Here is a 15,007-nt window from a genome sequence, read left to right as displayed (position 1 = left end):
CCATAAAGATTACAGCCTTGGAAACCCTGTGGGGCAGTTCTCCTCTGTCCTGTAGGGTCGCTGTGAATCAAAATTGATAACGTAACAGGTTTTTGTAGTTGGAGAAAACAAACACTAGTTTGAGGGTCAAGCCGGACTTGAACTCAAATACAGCTTTCCGTGTTCTAGTGTGATATTGATCTCCTTACTGCCTGTGAGCCTCAGTTTTCTCATCTGCAATGTGGGGAGGTGTTGCTGAGGACCCGATCACATCATGTAGGTTTCTGATACATTGTAGTTTCCTCTTGGAGGAAATAACTTCATCCAAGCATAAAGATGTGTCTCATGGGCTGCTCTCTATGTCCCTTGGAATATTTGATCGATTATCATACAAAAGAAAAATTCCGTTTCCAACCTGCACTCTGTCACTGGCAAAGCCTCAGGTGGAAAGCAATCCTTACTTGGTTCGATATCTTCCTAATCACATCGTTGCTTTCTTGTTGTTCCACTCACTTGAGCAGATGCAGTGTAGACGACTCTGGTGCAATAATGTGGATGGTGCCCACAAAGGCTGCCGGACCCAGCACACACCCTGGGCTGACGGGACGGAGTGTGAGCCCGGAAAGGCAAGTAACGCCCCACCCCATCCTGCTGTCTCAGGGCAGAAATGTGCAAGATTTTGGCGGAATGATCAGTCACCATTGTTTATAACAGAATGCAGTACATGTTAGCATGCATGTTACTTTTTTAAGGAGGGGGGTTGGCTTACTATTGAAAATTGCGGAAACTTATAGCCTAGTGCTGATACCTGACACAGCTCTCGTTATCACCTTCGTTTTAAGGTATACTTTTTTCTTATTTTAACATTTTGGAAACTACAATGTGCTTCTCAGTTTATGGGTAAATTTAATATGGGTTTGTGTTTGTTTTTCTTCTCTCTGTTTTGGAAAGCTTTAATTAAGTCGATGGAGCACCTTAGAATCAAGGCAGTACAGAAATGCAGCCTACTTCCCCTACTCACTGATAGGATACGGGATTTACCAGCCTGTCTTCTTCCCTTAAGGAGCTATGATGTCACCTGGGATATATCCAACTCTAAATCCTAATGAGCTGGTCACAGTGGTTCCCACTTGTTAATAACTAAACACAATGTTACTTGCATGGACAGATGATAACAGTCTCCCACACACCGGGCGTATCATTAACTCAAACTTCTGCACCTGGTGTCCATCTAAAGCAAAAAAGGGTAGCATGTTAGTGATACCATCATCATCATCACCCGAAGTTTTTGGTTGCAAAAAGTTTTAGATATAAATCCCGATTTTTACTTTTTCCGTATGGAAAACAGCATTCTGTCACTTACCAATGACAATCCCTGGACTATATTTCTCAGTCTTTCATCATCCTTATGTATATTTTTCCTTCTTCTCTTCCCATTGTCCACTTTACTCACTTTTAATATTTTATTCTTCCTCATTTCCTTTTCCTCCACTTTACCTTATAGACCCAATAGTTCCCAGGATGTTTAAGTGGAAGGGGACCTTAGAGGGGCAGAACTTAACTCTTTCTTCCCTAATTGTGTAGATGAGGGTGCTGAGGAAGATGAAGGACATGCCTGAAAACCACTCAGGCCACTGGGCCAGAGCCACCCCATAACCCAGCTTCTCCCCGCTTTCCCACTCCTCCATTGTTCTGCCTGAAGGGGCAGCAGGGTCTGGTGGAGTGGACACAACTCAGGCTCACCGAGCACCTTGAGTTTCTGATCAGCAGACAGGAGGACCAGCGGTTGCTTCACCCATCTCTCAGGGTGGTTAAAGTTAAACAAGCTAGGGGGTAGTAAAGTTATTTGAAAAATATAGAGTCCAACACCACAATAAAAGATTATAATGAAGATGATTTTGTACCTGACTTAATCGGTAACTAAGCTCATGATCTAACTTTTCAGTGGCTAGGACCTCAGCAATTGGGAGTCAGCTTTCCCCGGTGATAACCTAACAGAAATACCATATTATAGACATAGACATTACAGCTTCTGGAGCTTTCATTGGCTTGACATATAATTGTTCATTATAGTAATAATCATTATCTATTAAGCCCATGAAAGCTATATATGTATGTATTTCCTTGACCAAAGTGTGGATTTCATACTTCTGTGGAACGTTTAACTTAGCGTGTTGGTTCCCAGAGGATCATAGAACTGAGTGAGGTTTCCACGGTGGTCATTGATGGTGAGTGTGCCACTCATTCTCAGAAAACTGGGGTTTGGCCACAGAGTCCTTCTAAACACACTGACCCTGACAGCTGCTACCAGTTGGTGAGAGACGGCAACAGACAGGACACCTAGCTGACAGCCTGGGTTAGTGCCACCAGCTATGCCGCTTAGGTCGGATCTGACTGAGCTCAGCAAAACCACTGGTGGGGTGTTGGAGTTTTTAGTCCATCCTGTGCACCCACCCACTGTGTCTACCTTGACACGTATTATTGCCAGAAAAACCACAACAAAGAAGAATTGTCAGTAGTATGATGAAGTGAATTATATTTAGTAAAATTATCATGAACAGGCTATCAAGCTCCATATAGGCAATTTAAAAAAAAAAACAAAAACAGCTGCCATGGAGTCAGTTCTGACTCATGATGGCCTAATGTGTGTCAGAGTAGAACTGTGCTCCATAGTGTTTTCAGTGGCTGAGTTTTCCAAAGTAGATCACCAGGGCTTTCCGCCGAGGCACCTCTGGGTGAATTCGAACAGCCAACCCTTTGGCTAGCCGCCAAGCACTTAATCATCTGTGCCACCCAGGGACTCCTGTATAGACAATACCAAAAAAAAAAAAACAAAACCAAACCCATTGCCATCAAATCAATTCTGACTCATAGTGACCCTGTAGGACAGAACAGAACTGTCCCATAGGGTTTCCAAGGAGCGGCTGGTGGGTTTGAACTGCTGACCTTTTGGTTATCAGCTGAGCTCTTAACCACTGCACCACTTGGGCTCCATATATAGACAGTAGGGGTGAGTAATAAAATGGAAGAAAATACATTTGTTTTTACTTACTCTTGCAGAATATTAATTTAATTATAATGATAAACATGATTCCAAACTAGAATCCGTTCAAGTCTCCATTGTGAGTATTACCAGGCTTCCCCTGGGATTGAGGTCTGCTTTGTGATTTGACAACATGGCGGCCTTTACGTGTACAAGGCGATGTTGTAAAAGAACAGTCTATAATAAAACTACGAAGATATGTGAAGAGTCCTACACTGACTTTTTCCATGAGTTATGGTTTCTGTCTTTTTCTAATCTTCTGTTTTTGTAGTTAGAAGATAAGGGATTGCAGGGTAGTCTCATACCTTCCCTGGGATGGGGAACTTTAAGAGAACCTTTGGAAGACTCTTTCTTTCAACGTATGCTTGTGTTCAGCAGGGCAGGAAGGACACTTAAAACTGTTCCGAAGGCAGGCTCAAAACAGCTGTGGAGAAGCAACTATGCAGAGAAAATGATAGGGATATCTTTAGTTGTGTTTTAGGAAGTCTAGCATCTCTTATTAAAGATGGGGGTAAGTGTGTGTATTCCTCGGAAGAGTTACGTTGTTGTTAGGTGCTGTCTGGTCGGTTCCAGCGCATAGCGACCCTGTGTACAACAGAACAGAACACTGCGGCCCTACACCATCCGCGCAATCTCAAGAGTGTTTACGCGTTTTGCAAATGCCAACAATGGTAGCTGTGTTGGCATGGAAATTCTTTGTGGTGTTTTTTTGTTTTGATTTGATAGAATTGGCAGTAACACCATATGCCTGGTCCCTGGATGCCAGAAAATTCTGACTCCCTTTGCCTCCTGGGTTTTGTTTGTTTTTTTCCTTCTCCTCTTTCTGCCCTGTTCGCTGAGCAGTTGTCTATCTTGGGCTGCTGACACAATGTTATTTTGATGAATGACTCACTGATGTCTCTCTATTTTCTCCATTCTCTTGTTAAGTCATTAAGGTTTTCATTTTAGCCCTGTTGGCGAATCTGAGTTTGAAATGCTTTTAAGCATCCTTGCGGCAAAATTGACCTCCAAGTCCCTTTCCAACCTCTTAAAAAAAGATGCATTTATGTAAAATATCATTTAAATGGCTTTGGACACTTTTAGGAAAGGCTGATTATATTTTGCCTCTGGCTTCACCATCCACTCAGTGCTTTCTTATGATGTAATGGCTAGTCCAGGGTGTAATTATTGTTTGTCAGTTTGCCTAGTAAAGGACATCATCTTGGCATTTGCCTGCCAAACAGCTCCATTTCCAGCCTCTGTCACCTTAGGCACTTTCCTTATTCCTCTGAGGCTCTTACCCTCTTTTGGACACCAGTCAATGGTCATACGGTAAGAAATGTTTAATTCACCTACCAGGTTTTAATAAAGACTACCAGGTAGTAGTCTTCTAAAAAAAAAATGGACCCTATAAGGACATTTTATTGCAGTGCTGAATTGTAGCACTACGACAAACCCATGTCCTTGTTTTGTTCTGAGGTTTATGGTCATGCTTAATGACAATTATGGTCTCTTTGGAGTTTGCTCATGTGTGGAGGTAAAGAACAGAGAGATCAAGAGACTGAAATCTGAAGTGTCAAGAGGAAAAAAAAAGGCATTTCGAGGCAAATTCTTAAAAATCCATGAATAGTCATAGGAATTTTCTCCTTACTTGTGGAATTTATAAAATGTGTTTCTAACAGCAAGATTTGAGGGCTGAATTTGGGCATCAGCTATGACCTCAACTGTATATTAATTAGGAATTTTGTTCAGGTGAGATTCAATTATAGTAGTGTAAGCAGATTGAGTCTTTTTCTGACACACAAAAACTAGCCCAGAGGTAGGTAGGTCAGGACTGTTATGGAAGCTCCACAAAGTTATCAAAGATTCAGGCTCCTAATTTCTTTCTTTTTTACCATCTTATGCAAATGACTTTCTCCTCAAGGTCATAAAATGGCTGCTGGAGCTCCAACCATCAAGTTTTAGTTCCAGGCAGGATGAAGCCAAGGGCAAGGAACAAAGGGGCAAAAGAGTCTTCCCAAAAATCCTGCCTGATGAATTCTGCTGCTGTCTCTTTGACTACCCTTATCTGTAGGGGAAGCTGGGAAAATATAGATTCTGTTACCAAGGATGAAGGAGAGAATGGATATTGGGTGGGCAACCTGGAGTCTCACCTAACCATCTTGTTAATCTCTTTTGTTTTAAATTTCATTCTTTATTTAGTTGTCAAAAATTGTCCCCATTAGCTCACAATTGAGAGACAGCACGTGTAGCAGCTAAGAGCATACCTTCTTGGGCCTGTGTTCCCAGCTCAGCTCTTAGTGATGCGTGGCCTTACCCCCATACTCCGTTCTCTCTTCTGTAGAAATGGAACAACAGTAGTGCCTACTTCATAGCGTGGTTGTGAGGATTAAGTAAGTTGATATAGAAAACATGCTCAGAACAGTGCCTGACATACAGTCAGTGCTACACATACGTTTGCCATTATCATTATAATTTCAGTTTAAGTTGTGTCCCCTGTGTGCTAAGCTGTGTATTACATGCTTTAGATTTAAAAAAAAAAGCCACTGCTGTCGAGTCGATTCTGACTCACGCTCTAGATACACTATCTCACATTGTACTCAAGACAGCTTTGGCAGGTAGCCCCCATTTTACAGCTGTGGAAACAGTTCAGTGGCTCACCCAAGGTCACAGAGCTGGTATGTGGCAGAGCCACGACTGAAGCCCAGACCTGCTTGACAGCAAAGCTCCGTTTCCTCCAGACCTGCGCTGGCCGACCTGGCAGGCACTGGTCACCCGTGGCTTGTGAGCACCTGAAGTGTCTGTCTGAGCTGAGATGTTCAGTAAGTGCAGAATACACACCAGGTTTTGAAGACTTAGTGTGAAAAAAAAGAGTGTAAAAAAATCTCATTCATAACTTTGTGTATTAATTACATGTTAAAATAATGTTTTAGATGTATTGGGCTAAATAAAATATTAAAATTTACTTTTAAATGCGGCTGCTAGAAATTTTTTAACTACATATGTGGCTCAAGTTACCCTTCTTTTGGACAGCGGTGGTCTAGACCACCCTAGCAAGCTACCTCTCTGTGTATTTATTTTTATGTGCATATATTCCAGGAAGAAAGATGTGACCATCGGCTTCTGTAGAGATTTACGGCCTTGGAAACCCTGTGGGGTTGCTATGAGTCAGAATCGACTCCATGGCAGTGGGTTTGGGTTTATATTGGAATGTTCAAGACCACTGTAAAGGAAAATACGAAATGATTTCTAGGGAGGTTTGTGGTCACTCAGCCTCTGCCCAAATTTCCTGGGTACTGAGTTGCCCAGGGTTCAGATGCAGAGTCTTTGAAGCCTCAGCCAAACAGCCCGGGGAAACTGACATGTGCTCAGATGCTGCAAGAGGCTAATGACAAGCAGAAGGCCCAGCGCAATAGGGAAACGTTTATTGCACCCTTTAAATAATTGTTCACCAAGCCTCTGGTGGGGCCACCTGGGCCCAGGGAGACTTTCACCGCCTCTTATTTTTCCACCTTCCCCTAAACTACTCCACCCTGGCCGAGCGGGCAGCCCTGACTTGCCCCAACCTTCCTGGTGTCCCTCTGCCTCTTCCCTAGGTGGCTGTGTCCTGGGGATAAATCCCACAGCAGCCACCAGCTCCGCTTCAGAGATCTGAGCGCGCCGCGGGCATCCCCTCCTGTAGCCACTGCCTCCACTCTTCCTTTGTCCCCTGCTCTGTGACCTCAGCTTTGTGTCAGAGCCTCATGCCCCAACAATGGCAGAGGGCTGAAATGAGCTTCTCGACTCCCTTGTCCTGCTGAGGAGTTTTGTTTTGTTTTGTTTTTTAAACATCGTGGCCCTCTTCCTGCTCTGGGCTGGTGAATCTGAAACCATTAGTAACAAAAGAGCCATAAAGTTTAGGGCTCTCTGTAATATTCATTTGACTTCAGTCTCATCCTGTGTGATTTCTTGGAGTGAGTTTATAGGAATCATGTAACTAGCTTTTTTCCCCTCTCCTATTTAATTAAAACTGAGTTTTCAAACCCCCTGGGAGCAATGAAGCCTTCCGTTTTCCTGGGCTCATAACATCTGTAGCCCCTGGGAGTGGTGATTCACTGTGCAAATCCAGTAATAACTCATTTGGGCAATATCTACAACCAGTTTGCCTGTTGCCAGTCTTCATTTGCCCAAGCAGACTAAACACTGGAGTTACCCGCCAGTCTGGAGCCAGACTGTCATTGGCCAGTTTATTCAAACCAGTCATATTAGAACACAGCCTAAAATCATTAAGTTCGAGATTAAAATCCCCACAACTTCCGTTATTCATAAAGATGATGAATTTGCGGCACCAAGCTCTCCCTCACTGTTCCCCTTATTAAATACAGCACTGCAAGTTTGGATTTTGTGTTCCCAAAGAAATGGAGGTCCCTGTGACTGACGGATCCTGGGGAAGCTGGAGTCAGTTTGGAACCTGTTCAAGAACATGTGGAGGGGGCATCAAAACGGCCGTTCGAGAGTGCAACAGACCCGAGTAAGTCCTGGAGCTCAGCGCTTTGTTATTGCGAGAGCCGGAGTGCGGACTCTTAAAGGGGATCCTTTAGCTGGAAGCAGATGAGCGCTGTGCAAGTTAGAGAGTGGGTGCCCTCAGGGGCCGCCTAGAGCAAAGGCGTCCAACTCCTTGACCCAGGACAGTTCCCTGTGAGTTATTGCTTTTCTCCCATGATCTTTGCTACTGAAAGTTTTGTCCACCCAACAGTTGATGGTTTTGTGTGGGTTGTTTTCCAATTTTTGTGCTCAGGCACATCTCACTGCCCACCCCCCACCCTCCGGCCCAGCTTGAGACAGCATGCTAATAGAGTGAACAGATAGAATTTCACAAGGAAACAAAGAAATTGGATGTTTTCATCCAGGTTGTAGATGAACATACCCTCTTCAGTCGGCACCGACAGGCTGAAATGTGCTTGCTGACCCCTGAGGCTGCATTTGCAGACGTCGAGGGACCCAAGACCCCAAGTCGGGAATGACTTTCTGAATCCATCCAGTCGTTTTACGGGGCGGGGTGGGGGGGCACTGAGGCTTCCACCCCACAATCTGACGGTTTGCAGATTGGGAGTCCCTGCCTCCCAGGAGAGTTCTGTGTGACCCGGGGGCTCTCTACCAGCCGAACGGGGACCCCATGTTCAAATACAGTCCAAGGGCTTTTTTTTCCAGCATCTATCATGCGTTTATTGGGGAGGGGACTGTTTATAAGTAGATAAAGAATTGCAGTTTTCACTATGAGGAATGACATCCAATCCCTTGTAGATCTAAGATGTAGGAGTTTTAAAGTAATGGAAAATAACACATAGGAAGTAAAAGTAATAGTTTTGAATGTTCTCAGAAGTATCATAGAAGCTTTGTAGGCTAGAGCACCCAAGACATCTTCATAGAACAGAACAGCAGTACTCATTTATTTTTAACAGCTGAGATTAGGGATACCAGCTGTATTGTGGAAACCCTGGTGGCGTTGTGGCTAAGAGCCACGGCTGCTGCAAACAGGTAAAGTAGTGAAGTGGGCGAGTGCAGTCTAACAGGGAGCGGTCAAGACCAAAAGCAGGCAGCTACTCAGATAGAAAAAGGGCCTAGTGTTGATAAACCTAAATTTTTATTAAGAAAAATCTGAATTGGGTGAACCAAAAAGAACAGCCACAGGCCATCAATTTGCAAGCCCTGGTCTAAATAGATACTTTCTAGTAAACGCTACTGATGATGGTCAATGTATTTTATTTCTGTTTGCAATTCAACTTTTATTTTATGTCCACTTAATATTAGTCTCTATAGAATACAGCGGAAAAGCTTTAAGGCATACTCTGCTCCGTGTAACTAACACTGTAGCTATGGATATAAATGAATAAACATTAGATTTGCTGCATAGCTTATATTTTCTCTTAGTTTTTTAATGGTATAAATATAGTACAAGCTTTAAAAAAATTCAAACACAGAAGTATATGATACGAAAAGTTTCTGTCATCATTATTCCTAACCTTTGCTTACTCTCCACGAAATAGCCACTAAAAACCAATTGGTTATATAGTCTCAGACTTTTTTTTTAAGATTGTGGGTGTAATATGTATTATATTAAATAATTATCATACTGCATAAGGCTCATACTCTATCTATATAATACATATATGTTCTTCTGTAGCTTGCTTTTTAAATTCAGCTATATATCTTAGCTATTTGTACTGTTGAAGCTTTAAAATCAAATATTTTAATCTAATAATAAATATGACGACTTTTTTAAAAATTAAAACTATTTGATGCCTATATGATCAAAGTTGTTATTATAAAGTCATAACAAGGGCTGTCATGATGGTATGGATATTGCAGATGGCAGGCACTTCAGAAATACTTTTAAAATTTTGACTCAAGACTATTCCAGCCAAAAGGTGTGTGTGCCTTTTTTTTGTTTTGGTTTTGGTCTTAGAGCAATTCTAGAAGTAATGTGGAAGAGAGTGGGGCTAGATAAATCACTCAGTAATTGGACTGGGCCAGACAAAGAAAATCACCCAGTGTAAAGATCTCAGCAGAAAAGAGTCTTGAGCTTCAAAGTGAAGCCGAGACCCTCACACGCAGAAGTCAAAGAACTGATCGTTAAAGACCTCAGTTAGAGGTCCTTGTCCTTGCTGTGTCCTATGAGAGGCTTTAAAATAAAGCAATCCACCTCATTGGGTGTCAGCACTGACATCATTTCATTAAAAACCCTCCAAGTTATGTGCACTTTAGGATGTCGCTGTTAATTGAGAAAGGAGACTGCCTTTGAATACTGAGGTTACAATGGGACCGGAGAAGTCAATCAGAAAAGAGAAAGAGACTTAGTAAAGGGAAAATCAGGCCCCAAACTCAATTTAAAAGCGTGTTCAGAGAAATTTACACAACAGATGGTTGATTATGTGGGACAAGGAGGTGTTTGCCGGCATGATTCTCAAGGAGTGTGAGGGGAGCAGTCTTTGGGAAGATGCCTTTTCTCAGTTTGATGAGCCCGTAGAATATAGTGTGTGGCTCCATTTTTAGAATCCAAAGTACGTCTCTATTAAGGACACCAGATTGTTTTATTTTTTTCACAGTATTCTTGCGATTCAAAAATATATTGATTTAACATCCAGACACTTTGTGCTGTATTTTTAGTTGTTACATAGTCTCTCCATGCTGCACTTGATTAGCAAGCTGTAGATCCCATATGCTTCCTAATTTTGTCAGAAACATTTTTGTCTCAACTGGTATATGGTGCTGCATGTTTGCCATCACGAGAACAGGGGTCTTAACTTTTTTTCTCTTTGAATTTTTAATTTATTTTTTAATCCCAGATTTGATCCATAAAACATTGACATGTCCCACGGTTAAGGTGACCTGCATCCTGGTCTGCCAGGACAGTCCTGGTTTACAGCTGTGGTACCAGAGAAAACCAGCTGACAGGTCACTTTCTAGTCAGCTCCAACTCACGGCGGTCTCCCGTGTCTCAGTCTAGAACTGTGCTCCACAGGGTTTTCAGTGGCTGATTTTTTAGAAGTAGATCACCAGGCCTTTCTTCTGAGGTGCCTCTGGGTGGACTGGAGCCTTCAACCTTTCGGTTGGCAGCCGAGTGCATTAGCTGTTGGCGCCACCCAGGGACTCCTGGTTCTAGAGAAATTATTAATAATTTTTCTTTCACTCTCAAAGTGTTCTTGATTGGACAACAAATTAATCATATGACCTCTAAGAAACATGTAATAGGGTAAAATTTTAAATTGGGACCACCAATAACATAATTGAGGGCAGAAACAAGACCAAGTGTTGGAGCTAGAAGATGCATTATCAGGCTATTCGGCACATCCTACACTTGTTATTTTGTGCCCTGAATTTGGTTCTGAGCTTCTTAGAGGCCGAAACAAAATGGTTTATATAATTGTTAGGATCCATCAAAATTAAAAATCATACCAGTTCTTCAGGAAAAGTCAAAGCAAGCATTCGCCATAGCAACTGCTTATGTAATCATATAAAAAAGAATTTTAAAGACATGTCTGTTTCATCTAGGAAAATTCATCTCTCACTTGGCTGTGAAGAATTGCCACAGGGTTTTTTTTGAGACACTGAGTTTGGAATAACTTGTTTTGAAATCTAGAGGGTTGGTTGCTGTGGGAGAGCCATTAGCTAAAGAGAGAACAAAGATGCCCAACGCCACACACTACCCAGCTGGGAAGGACCATTCGTGATGGTGCCAGTGGAGCTCCCTGCACCATCCTGTCTAGACCCTCAATAGCCTTTCAGCATCCCTCACCTGGACAAGCACAGGAAGGACACTGCCTCCCGGGGCTGCAAGTTGTATCCTCAGAAACTCTTCCCCGGTGCTAACCTTGTATCTGCCTGCCCGAAGTCATTCTGAGTAAACACAGAAGGTGTGACTTCTGTTCAAACCCATTTGCAGAAGAGTTGAACTTTCCTCAAGGCTAAAATGCACCTGTGACGACCTTCACAAAAATTCCGTCATAGCTTTGGGCACCCAGCACCTCGAATTTCCTGTGTGCATTAACAGGAGTGGTCATCTAATGTGGTCTTGAAAGAAAGCTCCCACTTGGCGGCTGGGTAGTTTCTTCCATGGTAATTAATCCAGCAAGTCCCTAAAGTCTTTCCCACCTCTATCAGACAGGCACCCTTTTCAAAGGATCTTGGTAGCTGGAAACTGGGGTTAATATTTTTTAAGGCTGTGTTTCCTATAATTTCCAGTGTTTGCCTACGTGGAAAAAAATACTCCTAACCAGCTAAACTATTAAATTATAAACTGAATTTTTCCACGCTGAAAGGTGGGCTCAGATGACTGAAGCCTTCCCTGTTACACAGTATGTGCAAATCAGGCGTAAACCACATTGTCGAGGAAATACGAAAAGCCGTGTATTTCAGAAGAGCAAATTTCCATTTATTAAAGTCTTATCAATAGTTAAGTGAGAAATATCATCTGTCTTTATGTAAAAAGCAACCGAGTTTGTCTGATATTTTAGGTTTGTGGATCACGGTCTCTGTCACAACTATTCAGCTCTGCTGCTGCAGAGCAAAAGCAGTCACAGGCACGTGAGTGAATGAACACGACTGTGTCCCGATAAATCTGTGTTTGTGGACACTGAAATTTGAATTTCCTGTTATTTTCACACATCATGAAATATTCTTCTTTTGACTTTTTAAAAATTATTTTTAAATGTAAAAAGTATTCTTAGCTCACAGGCCATACAAAAAATAGGCAGCAGGCAGGATTAGGCCCACAGGCTGTAGTTTGCTGACCCCTGTAATAATTAAACATTTATCGAGCAGGTACTATGTGCTAGATCTTGCTCTAAGTGCTTTAAATGCATCAGCCTAGTTAACCTTCACTGCAACCTATGAAGTAGATATTAGTATCTTTTACAGATGAGGAAACTGAGGCTTAGGGAGATCAAACAGCTTGCCTGAAATTGCACCATTAATAAGAGGCAGGAGTAGACGCAAACCCTGTGGTTCCAGAGTCCATGTCCATAAGCCCTCAACAAGATTGCTTCTCACATATAGTGTTTTTTATATGTTGTTTGTAAAAAACGTTGATTATACAGGATAAATCACAAAGTGCTGTTTACCATTTTGTAGTGGTTAAAACAAGCAAAGGTGGAAACTGTTACCATCTGAAGGGAACCACCACCAAGTCATAACTTTGCAGCCCGGACAACTGCCGTGCTGGATACATTTCAGGAGTCAGCTAAGACTAGTTACATCAAGGAACCAAACGAAGACAATCAACTGCTTTAAAATTTTATTTTCAAAGGGAAAAAAATAAGAGTTACTTTCAGGAAATAAATAAGTGATCGACCCACCCTAGTCAGTTGGGACATTTTTAAAAAGATTCCATAAAGATAATTTTGGCCTAAGATAAATCCGAGGGGGTCTTCCTAGTAGCTCATTTAAAACCTGTTTCACCTGAGCAGGTCTAGGAGCCTGATGTATATTTATGTGTAATCTGTGATATTTTATGCATGAGGCTGGGATCTCTCAGTGCTGAGGAAAGGGCTGGGTAGCCAGGATACCGAGGCTGCACCTCTAAATGGCGCCAGAAAAGATAAAAACTCTGGACCACAGCAACTGGATGGTGTAGCGGAAGGGGCACACTGGAGGCTTGGATTCCTGTCCCCGCTCAGCTGGCTCTTTTATTGTCTGTGTGACCTCAGGCAACTTACTTAACTTCTCTGAACCTCCTGTTGCTTGACATAAAAGTACCTCATCAGCCCTACCCTTAGGCAAGATATCAGAGTTTGGCAAGGGGAATGCACAGTGCAGATCTGAAGCGTCGTGTTTGGTGGGACACAGACAATCAGGTGTAGACACTGCTGGGTTATGTGCTGTTTCGCCTGCCTGGAGGCAGTCTTCTTCTTGATAAATAACAATAAGCATTTTTCAGACTCCTTGCTAAGCCTGTCAGATTCATAACAAGCCTTTGAGGTAGACAGTATCACACCTGTTTTTAACGTGAAGGACAGAGCTCAGAGAAGCCAGGTAGCCTGCACAAAGTTGTCTAGCGTAGAGGTGCATAACCCACGCTCCCACCTTACTTTACCAGCCTTTGATCTAGGGAGCACGTTGATGACGGCATCAGGACAGACTCCCCGTTCCTGAGACCTGTGCACTTTAAGGAGCCTTCAGTCCTGCCTCCCAATAAAAACCACATAGCTCAGAGTTGGTCTCCAAAACAAACTGCTGAATTGGATTAGTAGTGCTGGCGTAATATCATAGTAGCTAACAATTTCAGACACCTACTGTGTGTACCCATTTTTAGAGAAGGGGAAAATGAAGCTCAGAGAGGTTAGGGACTTTGTCTAAGGTCACACAGCAAGGATAGGGTGAAGATTGGAACTCAGATCCAACTCTAGAGCCTCACCTGTGCTACTAGACTGCCTCTAGTTCTGTGTTTTATGGGCACAGATACGTCTCCCATTTCTCAAAAGCCCTGTTTAACAAACAAAGCAAAACAGTTCTTATGGTCAAGATACAGGGAACAATTCGCTCTGAAGAAAAAGATGAAAACTTTCTTTCCATTTCGGTGGTGTTCTGGGGTGGCTGTGAAGTCTGAGCTGTTCGAGCCCCGGGTGGGTGAGCCCTGACTTCCTAGGATTCTGTAATCTTCCTGTTTCCATGATGAATTTGGCAAGTCACTGGCTGCTGGTAGATGTGTTATATAATTTCCTCTATGGGTCACATCTGGAAAATGCATGTACAGGGTTGCATGCCAAGATTAAATTTGCACTGTGATGCTTTGCAAGGCGTGCAGCACACCCTTGTCACAGGGAAGTTAACGGAACCAGCGCACGACTCTCTCCGTAAGTCAGAGTAGGAGCAGTTTCGCTCCATCCTGTTTATCTGTAGAACAAAATCAGTGGTTGTCAGGAGAGATCGGTGGCACAGAATGAATGAGGTGAAACTGCACAGTTTCAGGATGGTCTCCCGCTAGGACGGTCCAGAGGGCAGAGAGGGAGCATCCAAATGCCCATTGGCACCTGTTGCCTTCTACATTTTTAAAATTGAAGGACTGTGAATGTTCCAGCCTTGCAAGGTAGCTACAGCCCGTTTTACAGATGTAGAGACTGAGGTTCAGCAGAGGTTGAGTTAAAGGAAAATGCAAACCTAGATTTCAGAGGCCTGGTCCTTTCCTCTGTAGTCTGCCACCTCAGGTTGCTTCCGTACAGGACAGGAAGTCACAGAAGAGGGAGCAATGGTGGGGGTAATTATAATGCAGAGTGTGCATTCCTTTTGTTTTCTCAGGCCAAATAATGGTGGAAAATACTGTGTAGGGCGCAGAATGAAATTCAAGTCCTGCAACACAGAGCCGTGTCTCAAGCAGAAGCGGGACTTTCGAGATGAACAGTGTGCTCGCTTTGATGGGAAGCATTTTAACATCAACGGGCTGCCTCCCAGCGTGCGCTGGGTCCCCAAGTACAGTGGAAGTAAGTACCTCCGGGGAAGGCGCCCGCAGTGGCAGGCTGGCGCTGGGCCCAG

General features: G+C 43.1%; 1 protein-coding gene across 1 annotated transcript in view; it reads left to right on the top strand.

Annotated features, from left to right (window-relative positions):
* The window catches only part of ADAMTS9 (ADAM metallopeptidase with thrombospondin type 1 motif 9), a 185,860-nt gene that overhangs the window by 48,511 nt on the left and 122,342 nt on the right, over positions 1–15,007 (top strand). The window contains exons 11-13 of the mRNA XM_004368663.1: positions 501–605; positions 7,366–7,511; positions 14,774–14,955. Coding sequence (XP_004368720.1) covers positions 501–605; positions 7,366–7,511; positions 14,774–14,955 — 433 coding nt within the window. The remainder of the gene's footprint in view (positions 1–500; positions 606–7,365; positions 7,512–14,773; positions 14,956–15,007) is intronic.

The sequence above is a fragment of the Trichechus manatus genome, unplaced genomic scaffold (assembly GCF_000243295.1).
Source record: "Trichechus manatus latirostris isolate Lorelei unplaced genomic scaffold, TriManLat1.0 scaffold00001, whole genome shotgun sequence".
Lineage (NCBI taxonomy): Eukaryota > Metazoa > Chordata > Mammalia > Sirenia > Trichechidae > Trichechus > Trichechus manatus.
Note: the sequence above shows the minus strand (reverse complement) of the source record. Positions and strands in the feature narration are given on the sequence as shown.